Genomic DNA, 12,667 nt, shown 5'->3' with positions numbered 1-12,667 from the left:
CTTTGGACTCAAAAACTTGTCTAGAGTTTGTTCGAGCCATACGACGTGATCGGGCTGTTGTACCCTGGGGGAGACAAGTCAAGAAGATTACTGCTGGACTAGTGAAGACTTTGCTGCAGTGGGCTGGAATCTCCTTAAAGAGGGCGAGATATCCGCGCCTCAGCCCGAAGATATTTTATTTTGCCCCTCAAATATCAACCAATTCGAATTTTTGGTCCTTGTGATTTTTGAGTAAGCACATTCAACCTTCAATTAATTGATATATGTACTTTTGATCCCTCTGATTGTAAATCTTCACAAATATAAGAAATTATTAAGTGTTAAACTGTTTAATCGAAAATGTGTGAATCTATATTGTTACTCCATATTTGAAGATAATATAATTCGAGAAGTTATCTAAATATTATAAAGAGACCAAGAATATACATTTTAATTAACTTAAGGTTATATGTGTTTTGCCTAATTTTACGAGAATCAAAATAAGAATTTATCAATAACTAAAAGATCGAGAATGCGAATCCGTCACCTCTATTTGTTTTGTTTTTGGTCTTCTCATTTCTTTTACTTTTTTTACTCATTTAATTTTATTAAATCAATACTGACGAAGATTTTTGAATATCTAGAAAACATTTCTGACTTTTTAGTGTTTATAATTTATCTGAACGTATTGTAAAATTGAAAGCAGTTAACATCTACAAAGAAATTGACATCGTTTTTCTCTCTTAGTTGAATTAAAGTACGTTTGAGACATTTTATCCATTGAAATAATGATTGTAAATGTAAACTCTTTGAAATTTTATCAATAACTGCACCAAAAAAAGCAGTCTGGTGCACGAGATATTCCGTATTCATACAAAATCCGAGGAATAATTGTACCTCAAGTGATGTGATGTAGACAACTTAATTACTCTGATATAAGTATTAATGGTTGATTACATGGCTCAAAATTTTATCAATAACCACAATGTAAATCTATCCTCTCTTTTTTTCGTTCAATGACTCGCTTTAAACAAAATTGAATTTACAAGACAAGACAAGTTCTTTTTATCTTAATTATCAAAGTGAAATGATCATTAAATAATCTAAAAAAGTAATATCTTTTCTCACTGATATTCACAATCTTATGCAATTATACCTTCTTATAGTTGACTTCCTCTTTCTTTTTTGTCTTATTTACTCTTCAGTTCATTTTAGTGTCTGCTTTTGGCCTTGCACTCCAAAAAAAAAAAAATTAAATATATATTTTATAATTTTACTCATAATAATAATAGCACTTCAAAAAATTTTGGGAAATAATTTGGGAATAAGTAATTAATGATAAGGGTAAATACGAAAAAATCATCTTTCTGTTAATTTGAGAAAACCGACAAGTAAAAGTGAAAATAAATTTTTAATATAGTAGACGAGTAAAGCCAAACGGATGGAGTAATTAGTAGTAACCACATTACTATAAGTAATCTGATTATTGTAATGTATAATAAATTACATTAAAGACCCAATATTAGAAAAGAAAGAAAAAGCTCTTCCTTACATTTTAGTGCTAACCGATTTCTAATTTTCTATTATCTTACTTTTCTCATTAAAATATAAGACAAATGAAGTAACTTAATCCCATTTATTTTTAGCAAAACTGATGCAGATTGCCTATTTATATGCACGTAAAAGCAAATCATGACTAATTGGGAAGATCAGCTAAATTGCAGCAATCTTACTATAATAGCAAATGACTAAATTATTGCATTAGTTTGCGAAGTTAATCATTCCATTATCTCCAAATTTACAACAACAATTGTAATCTCTATTGGGATTATCCTTTTTTCATGGCCTTAATGTTGTTACGCTCTTAAGATTTTGGCTATAAATTTCACGCCAAAGCACTCCATTATCCAGGCAAATCAACCACAGAGTTGAAACTAATTTAGAGAAATATTGTTAAGCCTAAAATGGCAAAACGTCAAAATTTTTTATGTTTGGTCATCGCCGTTTTTGTTAGTTTTATGGTTGTAGCATTTGAAACTAAACAGGTAGAAGGAGCTTTGAATGGCGATGGATGGGGAAATGCCCGTGCTACATTTTATGGAGACCAAACGGGTGGCGAAACTATGCGTAAGTTATACTTGTACTATACTTATATTACAATAATTACACTAAAAATATTAGTTAGTATAGTTATAAAAGCCAAATGATTTCCAATCCATGAGATGGATGGCATGATGAACGCCAATTTCATAATTATAATTTTCTTTTCTTCTTCGAAATGAAATAAATTTTCCATCTAAATAGAAATCGAGAAACACGAGTGAAGCTTGACAATTGATAAAACGTCTTTATTAATGATAGGCTAGTGGTTTTGGTTACACACGAGTATGTAAGATTACTATCGACTCGTCTAAATGTCAAAGTTAAAAGAAAGAAATAGAAAAATATGATATTATATTAAAGGAATGTTGTCATGTATGTGTAAAAAATATTTGCAACTTTATAAGTTTGATTTGTTCACGACATAGATATTAACAAATATTTGGATAATATTGCAGAGGGAGCTTGTGGCTATGGAAATTTATTCCAGCAAGGATATGGCTTGGAAACAGCAGCACTAAGCACAGCACTTTTTCACAATGGGGCAACCTGTGGAGCTTGCTTTGAAATAATGTGTGTAAATGCTCCTCAATGGTGCAATGCAGGGGTAAAAATTACAATAACAGCCACCAATTTCTGCCCTCCAAATTACACAAAAACTGTAGATGTTTGGTGCAATCCTCCACAAGAACACTTTGATTTGTCAGAGCCAATGTTCTTAAAAATAGCCAAATATAAAGCAGGGGTTGTCCCTGTAGTTTATAGGAGAGTCAAGTGCCACAAAAAAGGAGGGATCAAGTTTGAGATCAAAGGAAATCCTAATTGGATTCTTGTTCTTGTTTACAATGTGGGAGGTGTTGGAGATGTTGCCAATTTCAAAATCAAAGGATCTAAAACTGGTTGGATTCCTATGTCGCGAAATTGGGGCCAAAATTGGCAGACTTCTGCACAATTGGTAGGACAGAGCTTGTCTTTCCAAGTACAAACTAGTGATGGCCAATGGGTTCAATCTGATGATGTTGTTCCTGCTAACTGGCAATTTGGTCAGAATTTTGAAGCGACCAATAATTTTAACTCGTGATGTATTGTGGAAAATGATTCCTTTTGAATCAATAGAGGGTTTATCGATATTTTTCTAAATTTCTGCTCATTCTCTATAGCTTTTAGTGTAATAGATTTATTTATGACCGCAAGAGCTAGAGTAAGAAACAAAATGAACACAATACCTCGATTTAACCCATCTATCCACATAAATACTCCCTCGGTTTATTTTTACTTTTTACGTCCCTTAAGAAATATATATTATGTATTTTACCATATAATCTCTAATAATGATAGCATTTCAAAGTCTTGGGAAATAATTTTGGAAATGAGTAATTAATATAAGGGTAAAATAATTTTTTTTTTATCTTTCTCTTGATTTATTAAAATGGACAAGTAAAAGTGAAAATATATTTTTAATATATCGGACAAGTAAAAGTGAACAGAGAGAGTAATAAATTAACTTGTATTTATAGAGAGAGTCTACCCATAACACGCCAATAATCAATTTCGCTTTACTTATCCACAAACATTATTTTATTAAATTAATAATCAAGCCTTATATGTTCATTGCTTCATTAGTGATACAAGGAATTCCAAGTTTTTGGTGCTAGATCCTCCTATACTTATGCTGTTTCTAGCCATTTCCTTCAACTTAAGTGAGTTTGCTCTTATGCTGTCATCTGATAACAAATCCTCCACTTTTCTCTTAATTTCATATCCGGAAATGATCCCTTTCTCATCTGCATTCAACAATAAGCCTATTTCCCAACCATCAGAAATACAAGTCTGTGTATACAATTGATCTCCAAAATAAGGCCAACATAGAAAAGGTACTCCCACACTTACACTCTCCATTGTGGAATTCCAACCACAATGAGTCACAAAACAGGCAATTGAAGGGTGAGCCAACACCATTTCTTGAGGTGCCCACTCGACAATCTTCCCGCGCTTAGCCACTCTCTCTGAGAAATCACTCGAGTACAGAGCAAATGAACCATTTCCCAGGCCTGACCAAGCCACCCATAAGAATGGTCGATTCATAAGCTCGAGGCCTAATGCCAATTCTTCAACCTGTTGTTGGCTGAATCTTGAAGTGCTGCCAAAGGCTACATAAATAACTGATTTTGGAGCTTGTTTGTCTAGCCAGGTTAAGCAACTTGAATCTTCTGAATAAAGGCTTCCAGCAGACTGCCCATTGGCAAGTAAAGGACCAACAGGAAAAATATTGGTAGTCAAAATTGAAGCTGAAGGGGCAAGGTCAGTGAACCAGTTGCAAATAATCCAGTCCGAATTTATCATCCATTCAAAAATTTCTTTAATTGATACAAACATTATTTTTTGTTTATCCGCGCCCTGCGGATGGTACCACGTAAATTCAGCAGTGCTCATGGCTGGTAAATTTGGCACAACTTGAATATTCTCATTCTTTAATGGAGTTCCTGCAAGAGTTACAATCTTCCCAAGATTAGATTCATAAGTGCCTCAGCCTACGTTTGTCATGGCACTACGTTTAGAGCCGAGTCCAAAATTTAAACTTAGATGACTTCAACCTTTATATTCTCACCACTAATTTGCAATTACGAGTCCAGATTTTAATATATATATATATATATTTATGTTCCGTATAAAAAATGTTTTGATTCAGTCGATCATACATTGCTTCAGTTTAAATTGTTACTTCTCAAATCTCTTTTGTTATGCTTATGTCCATGGGCAGACGAGCAATACTAACAATAAAAAGTTTAGGATTATATATAAGGGGCATTAGCTTACCATCAGTGTCAATGACTTTTGCTTCAATAAGCTTAGATATATTGAGCCCCAAGGCCAAGCATCCTGGTGTAGAACAGAGATAAACAGCAGTCTTGATCCCCATTTTCTTAGGAATTTCCAGCAGAAATCCTAATGGTGAATCAAGTATAACACTAGTAACCTTGTCACTGGCCTTGTTGAGCAAGTCCTCCAAATGAGCAGGCATAACTTTCCTAATACTCTCAGACAATATTTGTAAATCTTTCCTATCATTCTCGGGATCAAGTCCATCTGGAACTGAGACTAAACGAATCATTCCTTCCCCAGAATCTGGAATTTCATGGGACAGAGTCGCGGACGAGAACTCTGTACTCACAAATGAGACCTTCACCCCATACTCGGCTATACGATGTGAAAGTTTGATGAGGGGCGCTGCGTGGCCTTGTAAGGGACAAGTCATTACCAAAACATGGCCATGACTGCCAGAAACTTTACAGCCATCGGCGTCCATTGACAATTTCTAACTTCTAAGTACCACCTCTGCGATAAATTTGTTTGATTTTATACACTTTGTATGAGATGACGACTTAGACTCGTACACAGCCATGGTTTGTTATAACAGAAAGAGCGCACATATTTCTTTCCCGAGTATATAGCTGATTTAACTCACTTAATATACCTTGGTCAGTTACCTTACACTTATCCTTCCTGAATCTATAGCTGATTGCCTCTTTCAATGAACTACTTCACGGGTCTTTTGATAGCAACCCAACCCATTCGTCAGACTCCAATTAAAAGTCCCAATTTTCCCCATATTTCTCTCTTTCATTACAAAATTCTTAGGGGCCCATTGATTTTGATGCTTTAAGGAACAACACTACATTACACCAACAGATAAACGATTCAACTGTAAATAGCCCAGATTAACACTACAATGAGTAAAAGTACAACACGTTTAATCAGGAACAGAGCAATTCCTTTGCTTGGTGTAAAAAATTGCAAAAATTTCAAATACAGTTGTAGAATATGCAAGGCACATATCGATTTACCAGGCAGAAGCAACTTCGCTGTAAAAATCTCGGTCGACGATCTTTGAGTTACCCGTATTTGTCGAATGGAATTTATTCCATGAGATGCGGAGGATTTTTAGGGAGGTAAATTTGGGAAAGTTGCCTACGAAGCTAATTAAGAGCCCTTTTGGATTATTAGCTGGTTAAAAATAGCTCAAAAGCACTTACAGCCGAAATTGATAAATACATTTTTTATCAAAATGTACTGATAAGTGACCGTACTCTATCGAATAATAATATACCAAGATGTCCAACGCATAGAAATTGGTTAATTTATTCTATATATATTTTTTGTTTTAATTACTATTTATAATAATCAGAAAGAGTTGAGTTGTGAGTTAACTAAATAAAAATGCGTAAATAAAGCAATGGAAAAATATTTTTTTTTGTTTCACAAATATAAAAAGATGTTGGGATACTGACTTCACTTAATATTTCTATAATATAGTAAATATGTTTATTCTTTAATTTTTATTTCTCTCAAATGTATAAATGTCTCTCACGATTACACTTATATATTATTACTTAAGTTGAACAATTAGTTGCACTCCTTTCCGTTATACAAATTAATTATCAAAATAGTAATATTAAAGAACCAGAAATAAAGGCTTGAACTGAAACATGCTCTTTTTAGTAAGTCCATTTCGGTTACCCTACTCATTATAATAGATTACTACAGTATTTGCCTCTCTCGATAACAAATAAATGAAGAATTAATTATAACATAATATAGATAGATATCACTACATAAATATGAACATCTATCAATAAAGCAGATAAACATAAAATAGAATTTAGCTCAAGCATATGAAATTATAGAATAATATCTATTATTATATAGAAATATTAAGATGTGTCATTCTCCCAACACAAGAAAAGTTAATTCATATTGGAGTTAATACCGACAACGAAAATATTCTTGCCCATTAAATAAGAGAATACAAAGAAATATTCAAGAAGAATATTTTTTTTTATTTAATTAAAAATAGGAATTAGAGTAATTTGTGACACTATTTTATTCGAAACTAGAGACGAAGCCAATATAATGGCTAAAAGATGAAAAAGAAGAGAAACTAAAGAAGAAAGAGAAAGGAAATAGCGGTATGCTTAAAATTTGATTTCGATAGTACACTTCTAACTTCTAAGCTTTCTTTCTCTGCCCCCTTGATTTCACGATTGATGCCTCTTTTTATAGGCAAACCATGACAAAATTTTCAATAAACTTCTAAATATGACCTTGTTATGCTTGGTTATGAGCTTCGGTTGTAGGTTAGTTATGTTGTAGTCGGTTGTGAGTAGATTGTTATTTGTCATGGTAGATCACATTTATACAATGCCTTTCTTTAGCACTGTATTTCATTCTGCTTTAGCTTGTCCGTTTTTCTGCTTTTTTCTCTGTAATCTTCTCGTTCTCGGGTACACGTGTAGTCGAAACTGTTTGCTTTTCCCTCCGTTTTAATTTAGATGAACTAGTTTGACTATGCATGAAGTTTAAGAAAAAAAAGAAGACTTTTGAAACTTGTGGTCTTAAAAGCTTAAGGGGTAAAAGGTTTGTGGGGTCGTGACATTTGTGTGTTTATAAAAACTTCTCATTAAGGGTAAAATGAAGAGTTTAAAGTTGAGTTATTTTCAAATTTAAAAATGTGTCATTTATTTTGGAACAGACTAAATAGGAAAGTACATCATCCAATTTTAAACGGAGGGAGTATAAGATTCAAATGTGTATAATTATTATTGTTGTTCAATATTCCACCGCGAGTTGTCTTCAACCTTTCATTTGCACAATTCAAGGCCAACCTCTATTAAGAAAAAAAGAAAAATTGAGTTGACAAAAAATAGTTTATATCGCCACTCGTATGACAAAATCGTAATAGAACCCAAGACCCCACCTCAAGCAATAACACCGAAAGCAAACCATTCAAAAGTCGTCGCCATTCCCTTTTTCTCTGAGTTTCATATAATCGTCGACTTCAACGCCTTTGGGTCCCTCCGGGGACCGGCAAACAAAAAGGTCTTCAACGCTGTTCCCTGAACCAGTTGAAGACCTTTTTATTCTAAAATTTTCCAATCATTTAACCCATGATTTCAATCTAATTCTCAAAGCGTTGTGTGCGTAAATATAATATTCGAGTGATAATGGGTTGCCGCAGCAGCAAGGCAGCTGATGCTAGCACAATTTCGCGATGGCGTTCCACTGGCATCGTTGCTTTACGCGACTCTAAATTGAAGGCATTTCCTTACCCCATTATCTCTCGCCTTTTGTTGCTGCTCCCTTTATTATTTTTCTCTGTTATATCTGATTAAAGTTAATTACACATCTCTACATGACTCTTCTTTTCTTAATTGCTTTATTTTCATTTTTTCTGATTACAATTACAGCTTATTGCATCACAATTCATAATGTTTATCTCATGCTATTTTTAATGCATCACCTTTCTTTAACTATTTCTGGAAAATACGTTTTTGGACTTTAAATCCATTGTATGTTTGATTAGCGTTTGATGGATGATGCTTACTGTGATGAAATGCTAAAAAACAGTTAAATAAGGCAATTCATTTAGCCCATTTGAAAAGGTCAAATATTTTTGGTTTCCTGACTATCCTTTCTTTTTCTGTAAACAGACATTTCCTGATGAAGTTTTTGACCTGGAAAGATCTGTACGTACCCTCGACTTAACACACAATAAACTGGGTACTGCTCTTTAGTTTCTTGAGCTCATGATTTATATATTTCTTATCACTTTAGAGTATAAAAACAAATGCTACTAGAAGATTATTTTCATATACTTTTTATCTTATTTTCCTAATGATTGTATTCCTGGAAGCTAATTCTTACTCTTCTGTTGTGACAGTTGAAATTCCCATGGAGATCAACAAACTAAATAACTTACAACGACTTGTAAGTACAATATCCTGCTCTCCCTCTCTTATTTCGTTTCTTAAAATTGAACATATTCCTATTAATGATGAACATACTTCTTAAGTTGATTATCTGAATTAAGAGCAAAAAAACTTATCTCCAACTCTTTTCAGATTTTAGCTGATAACGTTATTGAGCGCCTTCCCATGAATCTGGGGTTGCTTCAGTCTTTGAAAGTGGCAACACTTGATGGGAATCGGATCACAAACTTGCCTGATGAATGTAAGTCCAGATATGTTAGATCACTCATGTTAAGTGGTTTCCTTTTTGTCTTTTTGTTCGTCTGCACTCTCTGTTCTAACTACATAAAATTACTATGTTCAGTGGGACAGTTGGTGAAACTTGAGCGTCTGTCTATCTCAGCAAACTTGTTGACAAGCTTGCCTGACACAATCGGGAGCTTGCGGAGTGTGAGTGATTTATTACACTTTATATGTTACCTGCTTTCTCAGTTCTATTTGATGTGCCAATAATATTAAGTACTTTTTTTAATTGTTTGGCTAAATATTTTTACTGTAAACGTGTTTAGGTGAAAAAAAATTACTTAAGTTTTGATCTTGCCAATGCCTTTGATTGGAGAACGTTCTGTAAATTGATATCCAGGACTATTTTGTTTAAACTGCATGTTTCTGTTAATGCATGCTCTTATGAAATAAAGCCTGACTTATTTCTCAAGTTATGCTATTAAGCCACCTTATTGTGACATTTATTAACTTGTTACACATCTTACTTAATATTTTAATTTGTTTCCCACTATCTTTCTCATTTTCACTGTTAAAACAAAGTAATTACTTTGTGAACTTCGTAGTTGTAACTTATCATTCAAATTCTTCTGGTTGTTGTTTTGGGATGATGAATTCGGGGCTAAGAATCAAGTTCAATTGTTCTATTGACTCTAGAACTGTTTATATAATTGCACATATTGTTATTAAAAGATTCTCAGCTACTTACGAGTTCTATATGATGTTGTTTCTCTGTCTATGTGTGAAGGTCGTACTGCTTAGATTGGCATCTTCTCAGTTCCTATTCACGGAAAAATTTTGACCATTAGAGTTTGATAATATCTTTTGGCAATGCAGTTGGTTTTGTTAAATGTTTCAAACAACAAGTTAAAATTTCTTCCGGAATCAATTGGAAGTTGCTTTTCTTTGGAAGAACTGCAAGCAAATGGTACCTTTATCTTTAGCTCATAATCCTTCTGATTTTTCTGTCTCTCTTTTTCCTTTGGTTTCCTGGGTGTCGGAGCTCTGTATGCATATCAATTGAACATTAGAAATTCTTTCCCATCTTACATGTGAGAAGACTAGCAATTGTAGTTACCATTTTGAGTTGATATACGATATCGTTTTCTACTTTTCTCCTTTTTCTCAAATTCACAGTTATTACTTTTACTGCTTTCTCTTGAGCCTATGATTGCTTCTGTCACAGATAACTCTATTGAAGAGCTTCCTGGTTCAATTTGCAATCTCATTCAACTAAAATCACTCTGTTTGAACAATAATAATCTCAATCAGGTAATTTTCAAATTCTCCTTTCTAGTCTCTCTCTTTCTCTCTCACACACACGCGCGTACTAATGGACATGTGCAAAAGCATGGGAATCATAAGTAGATCTAAGCTTTTACTCTCTGTATCACGTAATATTTTTGAGTAAAATTGATATTTACTTTGTTATAGACTGAAATTTTCTTTTGATGCTTGTAGTGTTCTCTCTCTCTCTCTCTCTCTCTTTTCCTTACAAAAAACTATTTAGCAGAGTTGTATATAAGTATGTTATATAGCTCTTCATCAACCAGAAGACAAGCATGGAAAATCATTTTCTTTAATGAAGAAGCAGCTTTGCATAGGGATACTGTAATTGAAACATCCTCGTGTGTTTAACTTGAGATATGAAATAGTTGTTGTGCCAAATATATTTATTTGCAAAGTAATCTTCATCTGAAGTCGTTTGCTTAAACTTCTAAGTAGTTTCTTGTCTTTAAGGCATTGTCATCCTGGAATTTACTCTTCTACTAGCTTATGTTCTTATTTTACTGACATCTTTTAGCTATTTATATGTTGGTTCTCATTCTCTCAGATGCCTCTAAATTTATTAAAAGAATGCAAGGGCTTGCAGAGCATAGCCCTACATGGCAATCCAATTTCCATGGACCAATTTCAACAAGTAAGTTACTATTGTGCTCACTTCCGTGCATCCTGAAAAAAGTCACTAATGGAGATCTCCACTGACTACTTTTCTTTCAGATGGAAGGATTTCAAGAATTTGAAACCAGGCGTAAAAAGAAGTTCGACAAACAAATTGATTCAAATGTGATAATTAGTTCTAAAGGGCTTGACGAGGGTGTTGATTTGTGATACCAATGTTGCCGTATTTTTGTAAGGCTCTCCATCTTATTAATCTTGTCTTTATATCTTTACTTCCTATTTTGGTTTTAAAAAAAAAGGAAACTTCTCCAATCCTATACGGCTAGGCATTAGCCACATTTCGCGAAAAAGGGGTTGGCATCTGCTTGTAATGTCTGTTATGTCTGAATTTGACTACTTCATTGTAGTCAAATGCTCATGTCATTACTTGATATGCATGTTAACTTTGATCTTACCTCCGTACCATATTGCCTCTGCTATCAGTTACGCCCCAACCATATAGCTTGTATGACAGCTATAAGCTTTTAGCGCTGCCACTGAGGGTATCCATGGTGGAAAACATGTTCAATCTAAAAAGAGTACGAAATAATTGCTTACGGACAATGTCCTTTGCAACATGATTCTGTTGTCTACCAGTTAATTTGATTGCCAAACTAGTTTCAATTGAGTATGATGAAATGCCAGTACTGCTGGCCAACTTGTTTTGTTGCAGTTGGTGGAAATGTGAGGCGTTGTAACTGTTTGACTTCGATAAATGGCTGTTACTGCTGACTGCTAAGAATATGCTCAGGCTATTCAACAGTTCTTCGTGGATTATTAACGTTGACAAACAGGGCAATGTATCTACACTGAGTTATGAGTTATAGTAATTGTAAATGTTCTGTATTTCAAGTTTTCCAATCACTTGTTTCTTTTTGTAAAATCTATGTATATATTTACTTAGATTAAACTTGGTTATAGGTGCAACATTTTGGAACAAAATATATCAGTTTTTATAACATGTGCATGACTATCTACGAAACCCCTATGTTATTTTTCATAAACTAGTAGTCGAACGCGCGCGATGCGCGGATAATTTGACAGAATATTAATTTTATAAAATTATGATCTAATATATTAAATTATTTTAATAAATATGAGTTATTATTTTATTATTTCATGTAGTGTACAGAAATATAACAAAATCTATACAAAATCAAAGAATACACATTAAATAGTAATCAAATAAATCTCAGATTTCTGCATTATCCAGACCTAACACATTCACATTCTGCATATTCCACCATATAATTACATTCTTTGATTTGCATTTTAACTGATCGATTTTATTACAAAAAGATGCAAGATTCGTCATTCGGATTTAAATATTTCATATGGCTGAATTGAAATACCAAAATCAAAGATAATGTTGCGCCTTAGTTCATATTGTTTACCTCAGGAATGAGTAACATTTATATTTGTACGCGGGTTAAAGGATACGTGGTTTAATTCAATACGAATAATTAAGAATAACAGGTAAATGAGTTAAAGACAGAATAAATGATCAAACCAATCGCAATGTAGTGACCATGCCTGATCTTAGATTGAACAGTGAAATTCGTCCTCGATTGGATCCTCGGTACAAGCTCGATCGCGAGTGAAGAAAAGAATAAATGAAT

General features: G+C 33.4%; 3 protein-coding genes across 4 annotated transcripts; 2 read left to right on the top strand and 1 right to left on the bottom strand.

The window, feature by feature from the left end:
- The first annotated feature begins 1,967 nt into the window (after window positions 1-1,967).
- LOC142180188 (expansin-A23-like) lies at window positions 1,968-3,248 on the top strand. The gene is made up of 2 exons (XM_075251135.1): window positions 1,968-2,106; window positions 2,538-3,248. Exons 1-2 carry the CDS (start codon window positions 1,998-2,000, stop codon window positions 3,158-3,160), a joined length of 732 nt encoding a protein of 243 aa, XP_075107236.1. The 5' UTR covers window positions 1,968-1,997; the 3' UTR covers window positions 3,161-3,248.
- A 394-nt stretch (window positions 3,249-3,642) lies between these two features.
- On the bottom strand, window positions 3,643-6,052 carry LOC142180269 (UDP-glycosyltransferase 83A1-like). Its single transcript, XM_075251587.1, has 2 exons — window positions 4,897-6,052; window positions 3,643-4,562 (listed from the first exon to the last, which is right to left on the bottom strand). Exons 1-2 carry the CDS (start codon window positions 5,384-5,386, stop codon window positions 3,688-3,690), a joined length of 1,365 nt encoding a protein of 454 aa, XP_075107688.1. The 5' UTR covers window positions 5,387-6,052; the 3' UTR covers window positions 3,643-3,687.
- Window positions 6,053-7,837: 1,785 nt separating this feature from the next.
- LOC107808836 (plant intracellular Ras-group-related LRR protein 7-like) lies at window positions 7,838-12,009 on the top strand. Of its 2 annotated transcripts, none has more exons than XM_016633399.2 (10): window positions 7,838-8,174; window positions 8,568-8,637; window positions 8,798-8,844; window positions 8,979-9,087; window positions 9,190-9,275; window positions 9,945-10,035; window positions 10,294-10,379; window positions 10,942-11,028; window positions 11,109-11,240; window positions 11,722-12,009. In XM_016633399.2, the coding sequence occupies exons 1-9, from the start codon at window positions 8,082-8,084 to the stop codon at window positions 11,217-11,219; spliced, it is 780 nt and encodes a 259-aa protein (XP_016488885.1). In that variant the 5' UTR covers window positions 7,838-8,081; the 3' UTR covers window positions 11,220-11,240; window positions 11,722-12,009. The 2 variants fall into 2 exon arrangements, with proteins under 2 accessions (XP_016488885.1, XP_016488886.1); XM_016633400.2 differs by having other exon boundaries at window positions 11,694-11,894.
- Window positions 12,010-12,667: the final 658 nt, after the last annotated feature.

This window comes from Nicotiana tabacum, chromosome 4, assembly GCF_000715075.1.
Source record: "Nicotiana tabacum cultivar K326 chromosome 4, ASM71507v2, whole genome shotgun sequence".
Taxonomy (NCBI): Eukaryota; Viridiplantae; Streptophyta; class Magnoliopsida; order Solanales; family Solanaceae; genus Nicotiana; species Nicotiana tabacum.
Note: the sequence above shows the minus strand (reverse complement) of the source record. Positions and strands in the feature narration are given on the sequence as shown.

Excerpts from the sequence above, each read along its gene's own strand:
- LOC142180188 (XM_075251135.1), top strand. The coding sequence starts at position 1,998 with ATGGTTGTAGCATTTGAAACTAAACAGGTAGAAGGAGCTTTGAATGGC. Across the intron at positions 2,107-2,537 it reads AACGGGTGGCGAAACTATGC|AGGGAGCTTGTGGCTATGGA; the intron begins GTAAGTTATACT and ends ATAATATTGCAG.
- LOC142180269 (XM_075251587.1), bottom strand. The coding sequence starts at position 5,386 with ATGGACGCCGATGGCTGTAAAGTTTCTGGCAGTCATGGCCATGTTTTG. Across the intron at positions 4,563-4,896 it reads AAAAGTCATTGACACTGATG|GAACTCCATTAAAGAATGAG; the intron begins GTAAGCTAATGC and ends TAACTCTTGCAG.
- LOC107808836 (XM_016633399.2), top strand. The coding sequence starts at position 8,082 with ATGGGTTGCCGCAGCAGCAAGGCAGCTGATGCTAGCACAATTTCGCGA. Across the intron at positions 8,175-8,567 it reads TACGCGACTCTAAATTGAAG|ACATTTCCTGATGAAGTTTT; the intron begins GCATTTCCTTAC and ends TTCTGTAAACAG. Across the intron at positions 10,380-10,941 it reads ACAATAATAATCTCAATCAG|ATGCCTCTAAATTTATTAAA; the intron begins GTAATTTTCAAA and ends TCATTCTCTCAG.